This window comes from Rhinoderma darwinii, chromosome 10 (genome assembly GCF_050947455.1).
Source record: "Rhinoderma darwinii isolate aRhiDar2 chromosome 10, aRhiDar2.hap1, whole genome shotgun sequence".
NCBI classification, from domain to species: domain Eukaryota; kingdom Metazoa; phylum Chordata; class Amphibia; order Anura; family Rhinodermatidae; genus Rhinoderma; species Rhinoderma darwinii.
In genome coordinates this window covers 36,379,020-36,396,107 of record NC_134696.1, presented here as the reverse complement: position 1 = coordinate 36,396,107, position 17,088 = coordinate 36,379,020, and the positions used below count along the sequence as shown (strand labels likewise).

The 17,088-nt window shown below is 36.5% G+C and overlaps 1 protein-coding gene across 3 annotated transcripts in view; it reads left to right on the top strand.

Annotated features, from left to right (window-relative positions):
- The window catches only part of DRD2 (dopamine receptor D2), a 192,973-nt gene extending 177,126 nt beyond the window's left edge, over positions 1-15,847 (top strand). For all 3 annotated transcript variants that reach the window (XM_075839736.1, XM_075839735.1, XM_075839737.1), the window contains 2 exons: positions 3,664-4,000; positions 7,502-15,847. In XM_075839736.1, the coding sequence (XP_075695851.1) occupies positions 3,664-4,000; positions 7,502-7,695 (531 nt within the window). In that variant the 3' untranslated portion in view covers positions 7,696-15,847. The remainder of the gene's footprint in view (positions 1-3,663; positions 4,001-7,501) is intronic.
- Positions 15,848-17,088: the final 1,241 nt, after the last annotated feature.

The following is a 17,088-nucleotide window of genomic DNA, read 5'->3' as shown; positions in this document are numbered from 1 at the left end:
TCATTGTTTCCATACAATATACAGTAGATTTAATACAGTATAAAAGTTGTGTGATCAGACATAATGTCAGGAATACGATTTCAATAAAAATGAATTTAATACCTGATGAAAAATAGACCGTAAGTTAATTCATTGTTTGAAATTTTGAATATCAGCCTGAGTGTCAATCCCTCATCAGGTTTTATTACTCATATGATTGATATGAAGTAAGATCCCTTTGTGATATATTTATCCTAAACATAATTTTATTGAATTTTTGTCGTACACATGAATTCTAATATTTTTGAAACATAAGCTGCAATGAGTGTCGGACCTGGCTTTTGAAACCACCAAAGATAAGCTGATATGCCGAGGGAAGTTCTAGCCTATCACAAATTCCATTGCAGTGGTTGCTACAGGGAAAATGCAGTATTGCATGATACTCCTTTAAATGAAAGGGCCACCATATAATTCATGGCTGCACCAGTAAACCAGAGGGGGAGCAGCTCTTTACAGCGGATCTCACACTGGATAATAGAAGAGAGTCACAAACATTAAGATGGTGGTGACGACAGAGCAAAAGCTCTGTAAGATCAATAGCACATTAAACAGATATATTTTGGACCGTCTCAAATGAGACCTGATACTGCTGTGTAGCACATTGTTTGATTTGTAATTTCTTTTTGCTCTAAATATATATTTTAAATAATTTGGATAATATTTAAAACTATAAATACATAACATTAGCTGTTAAGTCTATGCCCAAATAATAAAACGTTACAGTACTAATGTTAGAGCAGCAATTTGCACATAAATATAAATTGTTTGTACCATGGACAAGCCACATGTAAATGGGTGCTACAAAAATATAAATAATACTGAATGGGCCAATCACCTTGCTGAGTACACATAGTATATAAAGTATACTGAGGGGTGGATTATAGAACGGGGAATGGCTGGAGAATACTAGTTGGGTTTAGCAGTGATGAAGAAAACATGTATGTAAATTAAGGAATATAATGACAGTACTTACCCCTCACAGGAATGAGGAGTAAGTACAAAAAGAAATATATTTTCAGGATACATTTCAAAGGGTGAATGTTAGAAGTAAATCTGATTAATTGCTGCACCCTTTTTTCCAACCATTTTCCTTATTTTTCTTTACTCCCCCCATGCAGGACTGACACCGAAACTAGACATTTTTATGTCAGTTAACTGAATGTTTGTGCTTTTCTGTTTGTATAGTTAAAATAATGTTTGCGCATAAGCATGAAATAAAAGAAAAAGGAAAGTGAACTATAAATGAAAAAATAAAAATAAGTCAATCTGATTGACCAATGAAGAGCTGGGTTCAGTAGGGTTGGTGGGACCAAGCCATACAGGACCATCTCCATTCACGTACCCGTTCAGATCCATCTTCTTATTTATAAAGTGTCGTATTCTAGTACATGCTGGTTGTGAGGTAAATATATCTAGTTTAGTTTGTTAGAAGAATGGTTTAATGCTCTTGAGAAGTGAGAAACGCTTTTGTGAGCTAGAAATCTGCTCAGCATACATGTCACGTTCCTTTACTACTCTTCTTGGCAGGTCATATAAAGTCGATTACTCAGCAGATATATGCAAGGAGCACAGTAGAAAGCACGGTCCTAGGAAGAAAGGATTTTTAAATCTGTATTCTATGGTATATAAAGGTGTGCAGGGAGCAATTTCAAAGATATTTAGCAAATCAGAATTCACAATTACATTTTTTTGCATTAAAGTACAATTTATTATACCATATCCCTGCGCTGGCTTTCATTACATTATTGAGGCACATCAGCGTCCAAGCAGCCATTCAAATATTTCATCTTTTTCTCCCCACATCATTAAAAAGGTCATGTCAAAAATCAGTTCTACAATAGCTATAGCCATACATTCTGCCTTTAAGTCATCAAGTCACAAAATACATACATATACGCAAAGATTTTCTACTACCCCAGACTGGGCTTACTACCGTGCTCTAATACAATGTACATTATTTTCTATAAATTGTGTTTGAAATGTACCAGACACTAGAGACACAGAAACATATGGATTGCGCTGCATTATGAGGAAAGGAAAATATTTCTTCAGAAACACATTATCTCTGTGAGCTGCATAATGTGAGGATCTATACACGCTAGAAAATATTCTGCTTCTGAAGAAATGTTCTTCTCCACAGATGACGATATGCTGCTCGCCTGTTTAATATTTAAATTCCCCTCGTCTGTTTGTAAAATATAATTTTTAGTCCTCTTCTCCCATTACTTCCTCAAAATGTTTGTTTTTGTGTTGTTTATTTCTATAAATGTGAACAGACAATTAACAAACAATTTTTATACGTAAAACTATAAATGATCACAATTTAAAATGACTTAAAATAATGGCTTATTTATTAGAGATCTTTTTATAAAAAAGTGAAAATAAAGTCATTCAATATATTATCAGTTTACAAAATATATAGTATATGACACTCATGTAGATGTCAGAAAAGGGAGTTACCCCTTCCGGATACCCAGTCCCTTATTAAGTCTCTGATTTAAAAGGAAATGCAATATAAAACAAACTGGACCTTAGTAAACACGTAAACAGTTAGGCCATGTTCACACGTGGCAGAATTTTTCCGCTGCAAATGTTGGTGCAGATTCGGGGCAATTACGCAACTAATCTGCGCCAACATTTGCATATTTGACAGGTAATTCAGACGTTGCAGATATCACAGCGGACTTGCCACAGATTTCAGTTTTTGCATTACAAAGGCTGAGATCCGCAGTGAAATTCCGCTTCTTCTCCGCAATGTAATGAGCATGCTGCAGAGGGAAAATTCTGTACTACAGCCTAATTTCTGCACTTGTTTTCTGCAATGTTTGAACTAAGTTTCCTAAAATTGTATAGAAACAAATGTAAAAAACGGCTGCTGCAGAATTCCACTGAGGACTGTCCGCACCGGAATTCAACAGCAATTCCACCATGTAAGAACATGGCCTTACTGAATCATTACTGCAACTACAGACACAAAGTTATCCTCGCTCTATGGGTCAAAAATATTTGGTAAGACAAGAAGATTAAGAAAATTTAGTAAAAATAAGGGAAATAAAATAAAGAAATCTGCCATGTGGTGTCTAGTAAAGTGTTTCTCTATGGGTCCTAGTCAGGACAATGTAAAAGGTTATCTAGTTAGAAGAGTTTATCTGAAGATGACTGCTAAGTTACTAAACCCTCAAAAAGCAATATATAATAATTGTATAGTGGAACCAAATGGACCTATCCAACAATGTTAAGCTGGCCATAGACATGAGATTTTTGTCAATGTATGCCATGAAGTTTAATGGAATCTGTTGGTGACCGGCATAATATACCACTGCCCAATGTCCTCCATCGGGGAAACTGAGATTGGACATATTTTTATTTTAACCTGCCCTATACTATAGTTATCTAAAGAAAAACTGTTTGTTTATCCTCCTCTCATCAAAGAAATGCCATGCCTTATTGTCCAACCCCTAACGTGTATTTTTTAATGATAGAGTTGGGAGTTAGTCATTGAGTACTATTTTATTCTATGTTTGAACAACCAAATAATCCTAATAACCCTTTTTATAACATGTAAAACCTCTGATAATTATTATATATTTACTTTTCTTTGTTGTATTTTTCATTTTTATGCAGGAGGCAGGGAACCATCCAGAAGAAATGGAGATGGAGATGATGTCAAGCACATCACCCCCGAAAAAAACAAAGCACAAATTGGCCTCCCCAAACCACCAACAACTGGCTGTGCCAGCAGCATCAAATCCGTTTAATACTTCTGTCCCTTCTGCAGTAGATAGTCCATGTAAGGCTGAAAAGAATGGTCATCCAAAAGACAGTGCAAAACCTACAAAGGCTTTTGAAACTCAGTCAATGCCCAATGGGAAAACAAGGACCTCTCTTAAAACTTTGAGCAAAAGGAAGCTTTCACAACAAAAGGAAAAAAAAGCAACACAGATGTTAGCCATTGTACTTGGTGAGTATTACATATGTTCAAGGCACATAAAGAGTTTACAGTGTCTCAATATATCTGAGAATATCTCAGGGTTTTCTAATATTGCAGATGATTCATATTAGATGTGTTCTAAAATATTCACTCTGCTATCTACAGCCTTGGTTTCAGACCAAACAGTATATTCTTACAATGGAGCCAATTGTTTTTAATACAATATTTTTTTTGTTACTTTTGTGCATAAAAAATAGCATATTGTCATATATTTTTACAGCCTGATTTATGACCTATGGAACAATGATTTGAACTAGGAAGAGTATCAGATAAACAGTATATATCAGGAGTCTGTAGACACAAAAGCTCACATTATCAATGTACAGGGTGGGCCATTTATATGGATACACCTAAATAAAATGGGAATGGTTGGTGATATTAACTTCCTGTTTGTGGCACATTAGTATATGGGAGGGGGGAAACTTTTCAAGCTGGGTGTTGACCATGGTGGCCATTTTGAAGTCGGCCATTTTGTATCCAACTTTAGTTTTTTCAATGGGAAGAGGGTCATGTGACACATTCAACTTATCGAGAATTTCACAAGAAAAACAATGGTGTGCTTGGTTTTAACGTTACTTTATTATTTCATGAGTTATTTATGTCATTATGGGTGTCAGGTCCAAGCATTCCTAGATGAACAGTTTCTTGGGAAGTGGATTGGTCATCGTGGGTCTCCAGATCTGACCCCCTTAGACTTTTATCTTTGGGGTCATCTGAAGGCAATTGTCTATGCTGTGAAGATACGAGATGTGCAGCAACTGAAACTACGGATACTGGAAGCCTGTGCTAGCATTTCTTCTGCGGTGTTGCTATTAGTGTGTGAAGAGTGGGAGAAGAGGGTTGCATTGACAATCCAACAAAATGGGCAGCACTTTGAACACATTTTATAAGTGGTCAGAAACTTGTAAATAACTCATGAAAGAATAAAGTAACATTAAAACCAAGCACACCATCGTTTTTCTTGTGAAATTCTCGATAAGTTTGATGTGTCACATGACCATCTTCCCATTGAAAAAACTAAAGTTGGATACAAAATGGCCAACTTCAAAATGGCCGCCATGGTCAACACCCAGCTTGAAAAGTTTCCCCCCTCCCATATACTAATGTGCCACAAACAGGAAGTTAATATCACCAACCATTCCCATTTTATTTAGGTGTATCCATATAAATGGCCCACCCTGTACTTATGCCTTTTTTTTTTTTGGTGCATTTTACTCTAAAATAATGTCTAATCTGCTGTGTGACATATTTATTTGCGCCAGAATTTAGCGCCATTTGCACCATGCTTGTCAGTTTGTAAAAGTGTGGTGAAAAGTGGGCAAAGTTTACCAATTAAAAAGTCCCAAAAAAAGTTGCAAATGAGAAGAAAAAAGTTGCTTCCCTACTCCACAAAGACCTTGACGTAGAAAAGTGCCGTCATTTTAGACAGTGTAAAAGGTAATGGTAGTGATGTCTGTTGTGACGGATTTATCAAAGGAGACTGATGCAATGATAAATTTGTTGGAACATATGTCAATAAAGAAGGTTTAGCTTTAACTTATTAATTGGCTAAACTTACGTCACTTTTGATTACTGTGGGCCGTAATGTCTGACTTGTTAGACTCTGTCCATGAAGTGGGCGACACGTAGTCATATATTGCTTCTTAATGTTTGACTAATCTTAAAAAATAAAGCAGAATATTGTGGCGCACTTCTTGCAACATCTATCACCATCTGCAGCCCTCGCTCCCTACTGCCTAAAATGCAGCTGTAATTATAGATATAAACATTGATGCAACAAACAACATTAAAGAAGATGTCCAGCTCCATAACATTTTTAAAAACAGGTTACAGCGGAATACAATAACCAAAAAAGTAATACTCACCTTATCAATCCCTTTGTGGTCCCGCACCAATGCTGCCCTAATCCCCCTGCCAGTCTCTGGTTTTCCTACTCCAGCGATGACATGTCAACACAACATATGACCGCTGCATAAAATCAACATGTCACCACTACAAACAGAGATTGGCTATAGTGGTCACATGTTGTGTCGACATGTCATCGCTGGGGCAGAAAGTATAGAGATCAGCGGGGGACAGGGGAAGCGGTGGCACAAGAGCAGCAGGGGACTGATAAGGTGAATATTACTTCTTTTTAATTTTTCACTATTATAAGCAGTTTTTGGTTTTTTTTTAAATCATGATATTGATCTGTCACATTTTTTGGACTTCCATCCTTGGATTCAATGTGTAAAACAATTTATGATAAAATTATACATTAGCCCATTGTCTAAATACAAATTAATAGATAGTTTTTTTTATCCTTCATTTCTTCCATTGGAGTTTATGAGATAACGCATGGGAAAAAGAAACAATGAAACATTATAACTAGTGTTATTAGTCAAATAAGTTTTTACCTTAATTTTAGTTTTTCATCATTTGTAGTCTGCAAGTAAACAAAAAAAATGGATCAAATAAAAAAATGATTGTGTGAGCAGAGCATAGAAATATAACACAAAATATGCATTGCATTGTATTTGAAAGAGGGCCAGAATCCTAACTCTAAAAGGTTTATCATGTGACTGGCTGACATCCAGTTACCTTCTGTTATTTTGTTGAATTAATACATTAATTAGGATAAAAATCTAATAAATTTTGTTACAGAAAATGCGCAGCATCATACAGCAGAGTGGATGAGATTTAAACAAATGTCATCCACACGCTGCAAAAATGATAAGTGGAAAAAACGCTTAGAAATTGACCTGCGGTGCTTTTTTATATCCACAGCATGTCAATAATATTTGCGTAAATGCTGCATTTTAGTTGCGGGTATTCCCCATTGTAAAATCCACAACAAATAGCGGATGTTGCAATTTTTGCGGCGGAAAACCTGTGATTCCGCTGCAAAAATTTCAACTTAGGGGAAAAAATATTATTATACTTACCCATAATTGCATGCTTCTGTGTCTAGGCCGGCCTCCTGGGATGACGTTTTATCCCATGTGACCACTGCGCCAATTACAGGCTACAGTGGTCACATGGGATGAAACGTCATCCCAGGGCTGCAGAAAGTCAGAACGTCGGAGGGACGAGTCACCATGGTAAGTATATCCATTTTTTCTTTAATTGCAGTATTTTTGCATCAGATATTCTGAGCGAAAAACTGCACCACAATGTGGTGCAGTTTTCTGGCTGAAATTCCCTGCGGGCAACAGGGCGGATACACTGTATCTTTATGCAGCATATTCGCCCTGTATGAACTTACCCATACCATTATTTATGTGTCATATGCGATAACGTGACAATATATACAGTATACTCATTGTGCTCATGATGACCATATGATGTTTTTAAAGACTATTTTAATGGTCATTCATTTCATTAATGTAATTGTAAATCTTGTGCTCAGTATATAGTTACATCAAATTAATGCAATGTATCTTTTAGTACATAACCAAAATCCTAATGATATAATATGTTGTATTTACCCAGGAGTCTTCATTGTCTGTTGGTTTCCTTTCTTCATAACCCACATCTTAAATATGCATTGTAACTGCAAAATTCCGCCAACCTTGTACAATGCATGCACGTGGCTTGGATATGTCAACAGTGCAGTCAATCCTATTATTTATACCACATTTAATGTGGAATTCAGAAAGGCCTTTATAAAAATACTTCACTGCTAGAAGAGATGTCGGACGTTTTACCATAGGCAACAATTACAGAAGTGGGAGCTCGGAGAAAACCTTGCTTCTTACATTGGTGGGAATCAATTTCCCACTCGCGCTCAAGTGCTATATACTGTCTAATGTCTATAGTTGATGGATTGGAACCTGGAAATAGTTCTACTCCTGTAGACCAGAATCGAGTTTTCAACAATGGTAATGAATAATGGATTACTGTATGGACTGGACCTAAATTGACCTGTATATTGGCATCTTAAGGGGCAAGATGAACCTTAAGACTACTAGACATTGCCTTCTTGACTGCCGTCAAGATAAAGAAGAGGTATCGGATTCAGCCATTAATGATAATGGAATCTAATTATCAGAAGATATACAGATGTAATTGCAGTCTCACCAAAGACACTGTCATTTTGTTAACTCTGATCTTTGCAATAGAAGAAAACCACCGTTTGCTAAGACAATACTTGGAATCAGGGAACTGGGGCTTTTCCCTTTACACATTAAGGACTATACACGGAATTAAGAACTGTCTTGCAGTGGCCATCTCCAGCTTTGTAGGTAACCTGGTGATCAGTGTAACACGGAGAGCAATGCATTGTGGTAACAAAAGTGTAAATAAAGAATGATTAAAATGAAGCCCAAGCCAAAAAAAATAAGGATATAAATATAAACTCTGTCTTGCATGGTGTGTGTCACATTTAGCGTATATCATTATATCACACCATGACCCAATGAAAGGAAATAATGAACTACACATTGAGTCATTGTATGTGGTTCTTCTGGTGGTCTAGTATGATTCACAACAAAATTCATGCAAACTCATAAGTAATAAAAAATACAACAAAATATAGAACATTGTGAGTATATAAGATAACAGTGCAAATAATATTATGCCTTTGGCTTGTGCTTGTTGCCAGTAGAACTGGTTGAAATGTCTTAATGTGCGTCAGCTGACAACTCACCTAATGCATTGTGAAATGGCATCACTTCATACAGATACTGTCATTTGACTATTACTTTTTTTGCATTGTAAATTTAAAAAATGTGAAAGAATTACATCAAGCATGGGGTATTCACTTGAATTAAAGTGTTAAAGCAAAAGTTAATTTTGTATAAGTTATCACATAGTCAAATGTTCCCTAATAAACTGTTTCTGAATTCCTCTTCTTACGATGAGAAGCAATATGGGTAATAAGGAAGAGCAGGATATAAAATTCCCCGCAGCTGCCCTGTCCAGTGCCGTCAACAGAAATTAGGTGCCATATATGATGCCTGTATTTTGTCAATAGAGAGTTGCGTCAAAAGAGAAGTCCTTTTCTCTCTATTTAGACAGAATAGAGGCACTGTAAGCAGGGAATGTATTGTATTGACAGCACCAATCGAAGCAGCCATGGGGCATTATATTTTCTGTATGTCATCCAGCATATCTTTACAGGTGGCTGTTGTTCAGATAGTAGGACATGAAAGTGGTTGTATAATCAGAAACAGCACCACTCTTATCCGTGGGTTGTGTCTGCTATTGCAGCTCAGCTCCATTTAAGTGAATGTGGCTGAGCGGCAACACAAGACACAGCCCATAAACAAGGGCAGAGCTATTTTTGGAAAAATTCGAACCCATTTTTCTAATTATATACAACACCCAGAGATGTAACTTGAAGCTCCTGTGCCCCGTTGCAAAATCTATAACAGTGCCCCCATCTACTTTGTGCCATTTATAATACTTATGTGGCAGATGGGACTTTGGCCCCCAAAGGCACCAGGGCCTGGGTGCAACTGCTACCTCTGCACCCCCTACAGCTACGCCCCCGACAACTCCTTTAAGGAATTGAAGTACTGTATATGAAGTTCCCTGATACCCACGTTTGGTGGACCTTCACTTTAAAACTAAAAAATCAGCCTAATAATACTCAGCTAGAACTATAACAGAATGACTTAAAAGGGCTGTCCCAGAATTGACAATCACCTATTGAAAGAATAGATAATAATGTCTGATAGCTTGCGCCCCAGCGACAACGTTGGCCCCAGACCCCAAGATCCCCATCACTGCACCCTTCCCCGTGCAGTGAAGAGAAGCTTGAAAGGAGCTTTCACCCACCACTTCATGCCACGTCTATGGGATTTACAGAACTGTAAGGGTATGTTCACACGCAGTGACAAAAAACGTCTGAAAATACAGAGCTGTTTTCAGACGAAAACAACTCCTGAATTTCAGATGTTTTTGCAAGTACTCGCGTATTTCGCGGCGTCTTTTACGGACGTTATTGGAGCCAATGAAAAACGGCTCAAAAAATGTCCCAAGAAGTGTCCTGCTCTTCTTTTGACGAGCCGTCATTTTACGCGCCGTATTTTGACAGCGACGCGTAAAATAATGGCTCGTGGGAACAGAACATCGTAATTCCCATTGAAAGCAATGGGCAGATGTTTGTAGTGGAGCCGTTATTTCAGGCGTAATTTGAGGCGTAAAACTCCCGAATTACGTCTGAAAACACTGCCTGTGAACATACCCTAACTGTTACGCTGTACTCACCTATTTTCGTCATTCCCTAGACTTTGAATGCTCGATCAGCGCTCTATTTAATGTCCTCCTCGCTGCAGTCGAGCAGTGAGGAGTAGCAGGTGCTTCAGGACTCTTGTTCTTGCGATTAGTGAGGGTCCCAGCGGTGGGGTCCTCAGCAATCAGACAATTTTCCCCTTTTCTGTGGATAGGGGATAATTGTTGATTCTAGGAATACCCTTTTAACATGCAGTTATATAAACAATAGCATTACACATTAAGCAGACACTTAGTCACAATTAATATTACCATTAATGAAGCCCAAAACATTCTCAATTGAAATGAGAAAAAATATTTTTGCCATAGATCATATATTTTTGCTAATTTAGAAATTTACTTCTGTCATATCTCAGGTTGGATTATACTGTAGTTTATTTTATTTTTTAACCATAGAAGATGCCTTCCCAGCATTTGCAAAAAAAAACAAAAAACTATTGTAAAACCTTGTTATGAAATGCACTTTATATAACTTGCCAAGAGGAGTGGGGAATGGAAGTGACAACTTAGGCTTCGTTCACATCTGTGTCAGGGCTCTGTTCCATCTGAGCTTTCCGTCTGAACCGATCCCTGACTGACACAAACTGAAACCGCAGGTTTCCGTTTCCATCACCATTGATTTCAATGGTGACGGATCCGGTGCCAATGGTTTCAGTCTGTCTCCGTTGTGCAAGGGTTCCGTTGTTTTGACCGGATAAACACCGTAGTCGACGGAAAGCTCTAACGGAACGGAGCCCTGACGCAGATGTGAACATAGCCTTATCTGATCATATATTTTTAGTTAGAATAAATTTAATATTCTTATGAGACTCCCTTCAATACTGCTACATCCCCAGGAAACTATGTAGACAAGCACTGGAAGAATTATTATACCTGACCAGAGTCCGTCTTTCAAAGAGACATTTTGGGATAAAGAAACGTATTTTGTTGGTTAATGGAAATTATGTAAATTGGCAAAATACCATCTAATCTATATTTCACTAAACAGAACTTACTATCTCGAGCGAATCCTTGCATGCTTATTTAAACACTCCTATAACAATGGGTAAGATTAGTATATCTGACAATTTTAATTTCATACGTTACTTATACAGTACATAGTACCTAATGTGCAAGCTCTGCTTGGAAGAGGATACAAAGAATACTAATCAAAAGGGAGCTAGTTTCTATGGAATCTGTTTGTGGGGCCTGGAAAACCCTTAGGCTGGATTCACACATGCAGTTTTTGATCATTTTTTTTTAACCAAAGCTAGTAGTAGATCCAAAAGGAGGAAAACATATAAACACATATATTTCCCCTTTCTCTTGAATCAAATCCTGTGTTTAATAAAAAAAAATAAAAAAAATGCAACAAAAACCTGTATGTATGAATCTAGCCTTAGTCAAGTAGTGCAGTCAGGAAAACATCTATAGACATTTGAGTTTCCCCTAAATTAAAGGCTATGTAAGCCTCCAAACTCCATTTTTAAAAAAAATAAAACAATGTACTCATATTATGTGGTTTTATGTATTTATTTATTTTCTGTTTGAGAGAAAGCTTCTATGTATCTTATAGACAAAGAAGCTGTAGCTTGATATTAGAGTCGGATCCATCAGTTCATGGATTGTTAACAACTGGATCCAATGTCTCTGAGATCCCCAGGACCAGTATTCACCGAAGCCATCAGTCCTGCTGACCTGATGGATTTGGCTTTAATGGCAAGATACAGCTTCTTATGTATACAGGATACATAAAGGCTGTATCTCAAAATGTCAAATTTGTTTTTATAAAAAAAAAAAAAAAAAATATTTAAAAGTTTAAAAAGCACATAATACAAAAATAGATTGAAGGTTTGCATATCTTTTAAGTCATACCAGTGGTGTCCTGCCGCTGTTATAATCCCTGCTGTATTCAAATTCAGGCAGAGGAATTGTTTTGAATGCCCGTAGATGTCCTGTAATATCTATAAAAGTAACAGGACAGCCTAAAAGAGATCACTAGATAAAAGTATGAAAATGGAGAAACACAATTGTTACTCTATTATTGTGATGCTCTATAAATGATGAGATTGGGGCAGGTCATTTTCTGGCTGAACTTTCATTTGAACTTTCAGAAGACCCCTGACACATGGAATCCCTGCGATCAGCTGTTATTGCCAGGTGAAACAGCCAGTATTTCAATAAAGTATATTCAATGAAGCGGATCGAAATCATTTGACCACAATGTCTTGCCAGTTTTTCCAGCGGGAGAGCTAAGACTCTAGTTAATAGACGGGTGGTTTTGAACGGGGATTTCTCTCTATTACAACTATAAGCCATAATAGATCATAGGGGTAAGAGTTGTCTAATGCTTTGCAATCCTACTTTGCTGTCAAGATTTTACTGGTAAGTGGAGCTAAGAAGAGTCACACCCGGGGAAGGAGGCATTTACCCGTCTTTATCTGGGCTCATGGTTGTAAGGGTAGAGCTCAGTATAATAAAGTTACCGCACTCGCTGTCAACCACATCTTCTTGCAACATTTTGACATAATCATATTACAAAATGTGAGGAAAATATTTTGTCCTATTTGCTTTTAGTGCAGAATCCCATTAGGTCACAGTGAAATGACTTCATGATGAAAGCAAACAAGGGTGTCCTTATTATTTGCATTTAGTATGCAGGTTTTGTATGGGCTCTCACGTTTAAAGGGGCACAGGAAAACCTTTAGGCCAGTTTCATACAAGCGTAATACGGGCACATTTATGATGCTGTTCAGGTCATTAGACGTTGGGGTCTGACGGGTGTTTAATCGTGAGACCCAAAAGAAAGAATAAAATATTTCTGCTTATTGTTTTCTTCAGACATTTTAAATCTTCCAGTAGTGATTTGGGCATGGATCTTATAACAGGCACATCGTCATAACCATGCTGTATTTGGAATCTGATTATTAGCTTTATGTTTTTAAATCAGTGGTGAAAAACAAAAGATGTAGTACAGTATGAAACTACTGCTGTTAATATCTGCTTGTCAGTGACTAGTCTCAGATTATTTATTATCATTTTTTCTATATATTTAAATTCCTGAAAATTATTTTATGCCTACCAAAAGATTAATTTAGGAAAAAAATATCTGTATTTCATTTCATTAATCTAAAAATCAGCTCAACCTGTGAAAATGATAATGTAAAAAATTCAAGAGGACCATATGGTTATTGAGTTCTATTCTAAAGTATGAAATAAATGCTCACTGCCAAGTAATACTGAAATAAAAGTGCCATATTGAAGCTAATATTATGACAATATATTGCCGAATAACAGTACCAAAAAAATTCCCACTTAGTACTGCCATATAGTGCCATACCTTGAACAAATAATAGTTATAAGTCCGGTATATTCATTGAGAGAGCACTCCCCCCACCTCCTCCCGCCTTCCTCACAGTGATTAACAGGATGGTGTGTATATGCAGGTAAACAGCAGTCAATCACGCAGGGGGAGGCGGGGGGAGTGTATAACTATAGGTCTGCTCTATTCTTTGGTTGCACCTATCAGACAAAAGGCACAAAACTTTTTGTGTCGTTTTGGCTGATAGGAGAACGGACCTGTCCCTGTAATATGCTGCCCAAACCTATGGCAACATATTGAGGTGACAGATATGCTTTGTTAGACCTCATGCTCACTCTCGCATTATGGCTTTGTAGAAATTTCTAATACGGCACCAATAAAAGTCTATGTGGCCTACTGTATCAAACCGACTGAAAAATAATGGTGCCTTGTTCCCTCTAAAGTCGTATTATGATGATATTCTCACCTAGATATTAGGAGAATATATCCATAATATATCTCTATAATAAAGAACAGTCCGGCAGCACCAGTTTTAGGAGGTGACAAACTGGTCAATGGCCCAGGGCCTCAATCTCTTAGGGGGGCCCCTGAGGACTAGACCCCCCAGGAGCAGCATGAATTTAACGTTGACTCCTTCTTCACTGCTCTAGACCACCATGGAATGTAAACCTAACCCCTTTACTGCCTTAGATCACCAGGGAATTCAAAATTAACTCTTTCACTGCCCTACTCCATTGCGGATTTTGACATTTTGAAATTCTGAAAATTGGCGAGCAGGGGCCCTACCTTGCTTGTTTCCCAAGGGCTCAATTTTCTATAATAACAGACTCTACCATACAAAGGCACATATTCTGACACATTCAGTGCCTACTACTCTGTAGCGGATCTGCAGTGTACATGAAGTCTAAAACTATACACAAGTCCCTGCTGGGCTTCTTTACTTTCCATCTTCATCATTGCCATAGACCAAAATATAATTTTACGTAGCTCAAGCAAATGAATGGCTGCTTAACTTGATTCCATGTCAACTTATTTTTATACATACACATTATTAAAAATCTCATCAGTTTCCCTGCTAACTTAGGAATCCCAGTCATCAATTATACAGTAGTTTATTGTTTCTGATGATAATTGGCTATGCTCACAAATGGTAGATATTTTAGTAAAGTATCAAGTGTAGTGAAAATTTGTTCTGCCTAATAGTGTCCCACAGTTTCATAATCTACCGTACAAGATTAGTTAACACTTTAGCAGCTGGAAACAGCAGTGGTACCTATAAAATGAATGTATAGCCTCAATGTTAAGGGTACCCGGCAAGATTCACCCGGATGATATACTATTACTGAGTGCTTTAGCTGTTTGAGGTCTGGGTGTTACACCATTACAGAATGTATGCTCTGTTTGTTTCTTTCTTTCTTTCTTTCTTTCTTTCTTTCTTTCTTTCTTTCTTTCTTTCTTTCTTTCTTTCTTTCTTTCTTTCTTTCTTAACATGTATTGTGGCAATCTTTTCTGCTATATATTGTGTATCAGCACCATGCCAGTTTAGAAAACAAACATGCTGTCCCTCCTTTTGAAATGAATGTGTTATCAGTATAGCTGGTCTTATATAAAGACAGACATCTGTTATTTCAGGTAGAAAATTGGAAGGGACTTGTAGTCTAAAAACAGTGGTTGATGCAGAACGTCTCGGCAAGTAGTAGAGTTAATGACTTCACTGCTGTTTCGAGATTTGTCAGCTTGTCATCCTGAAGAAGAACATGATTGACAGCCAGTGTCCTCAAGAAGCTTCATTAAATCCTTTCTTGTTGCTTCTCATGATTTATTGAATTCAAATTCTTCAAAATAATTAGTAACAATTGACTATTTTACTTATTATCAAGAGAGAAATGTATTATTAATGAATGGCTTAACGGAACCTGCTGGATTATCAAATATTCATACAAAAAAATGTATAACATGGACATGTAAGAATAGAGCCTTGAGGGAGATAGTCAAAATTAATATAGTGATTCACATTGACAAAATATGTTACTATTACTTTGCTTTTAATCAGAGGAGTCTCTGCTCAATCTTCTGGAGTTTGCAACATTCAAGGTTATTATTCCATTCTGTGTTGGAAAAAAACACTAGAAAATTAGAATATCTATCCATCTATCTATCTATCTATCTATCTATCTATCTATCTATCTATCTATCTATCTATCTATCTATCTATCTATCTATCTATCTATCTATCTATCTATCTATCTATCTATCTATGTCATATCTATCTATCTATCTATCTATCTATCTATCTATCTATCTATCTATCTATCTATCTATCTATCTATCTATCTATCTATCTATCTATCTATCTATCTCTCTATCTATCTCTCTATCTCATATCTATCTATCTATCTATCTCTCTATCTCATATCTATCTATCTATCTATCTATCTATCTATCTATCTATCTATCTATCTATCTATCTATCTATCTATCTATCTATCTATCTATCTATCTATCTATCTATCTATCTATCTATCTATCCATCCATCCACCTATCTATCTAATATATATATATAGATATAGATATAGATATATATATATATATATATATATATATATATATAGATATAGATATAGATATATAAATTTTATCTCTTAAATGTTATGTAATGAAACAGTTTTCACACAAGATGTTTGTTTAATCTTTACTGAAATGAAAAATTATTCCTTGCAAAAAAACATATGTAACTATTATACTAGTGTGTCAAAGTTTTTGGATATAAAGATGGAATGATAACAATGTCCTCTAAATTAGAATAATAACAAAATATTGCAATAAGAGGACCACTGGCTTGCTGGGATGGATTACAAAAGATTCTATATGCCTTACCTCCTCATAAGGACTCCATTAGTTACCCCCTATCAGCAAAATCACAATTACATGATATCTTTTTATTAAGGCTCTGTTCATATCTGCATTATTGCCAGTCTGCCAGGTTTTCTGGTATTTTTGACTGCAAGAATAGCTCAGTCTGCAGTGATATTCTTAGCATCAGAAATACTGAAATCCAGATGCAAACCTGACGGACTCCATTATAAGTCAAAGGGATCCAGCAGGATCCACTTGGAATCGGTTGGAAACATGGAATTCATGATACTTGTGAACAGTGCCTTATATTGTCACCTGCATTTATTTTATCTGCTGAGATAAAAATAGAACTCTACTGAAATCCCAATGACACACACTATAGATTGTAAGGAGTATTATTACTGAGAGTCCTTTTTTTTTCTGCAGTAGTTACAATCAAGGTCTCACGGCATGAAACCGAGAACCCATTGCCAAATCAATGGCTTTTACCAACCTGGTAATTTCATGAAGATCATTGTAATATTTTTTGTCAATATATCTGCTATGATTGCCAACCAATGAAGAATTTCTGGATTGTATCACTGGTTATAGAAAACTGTTTGTACTAGAACACAAAAACAATTTTCAGTTACTGTCCACCAAACCTATATACCTTTCTAGTCTATATAACTATATTATGTATCA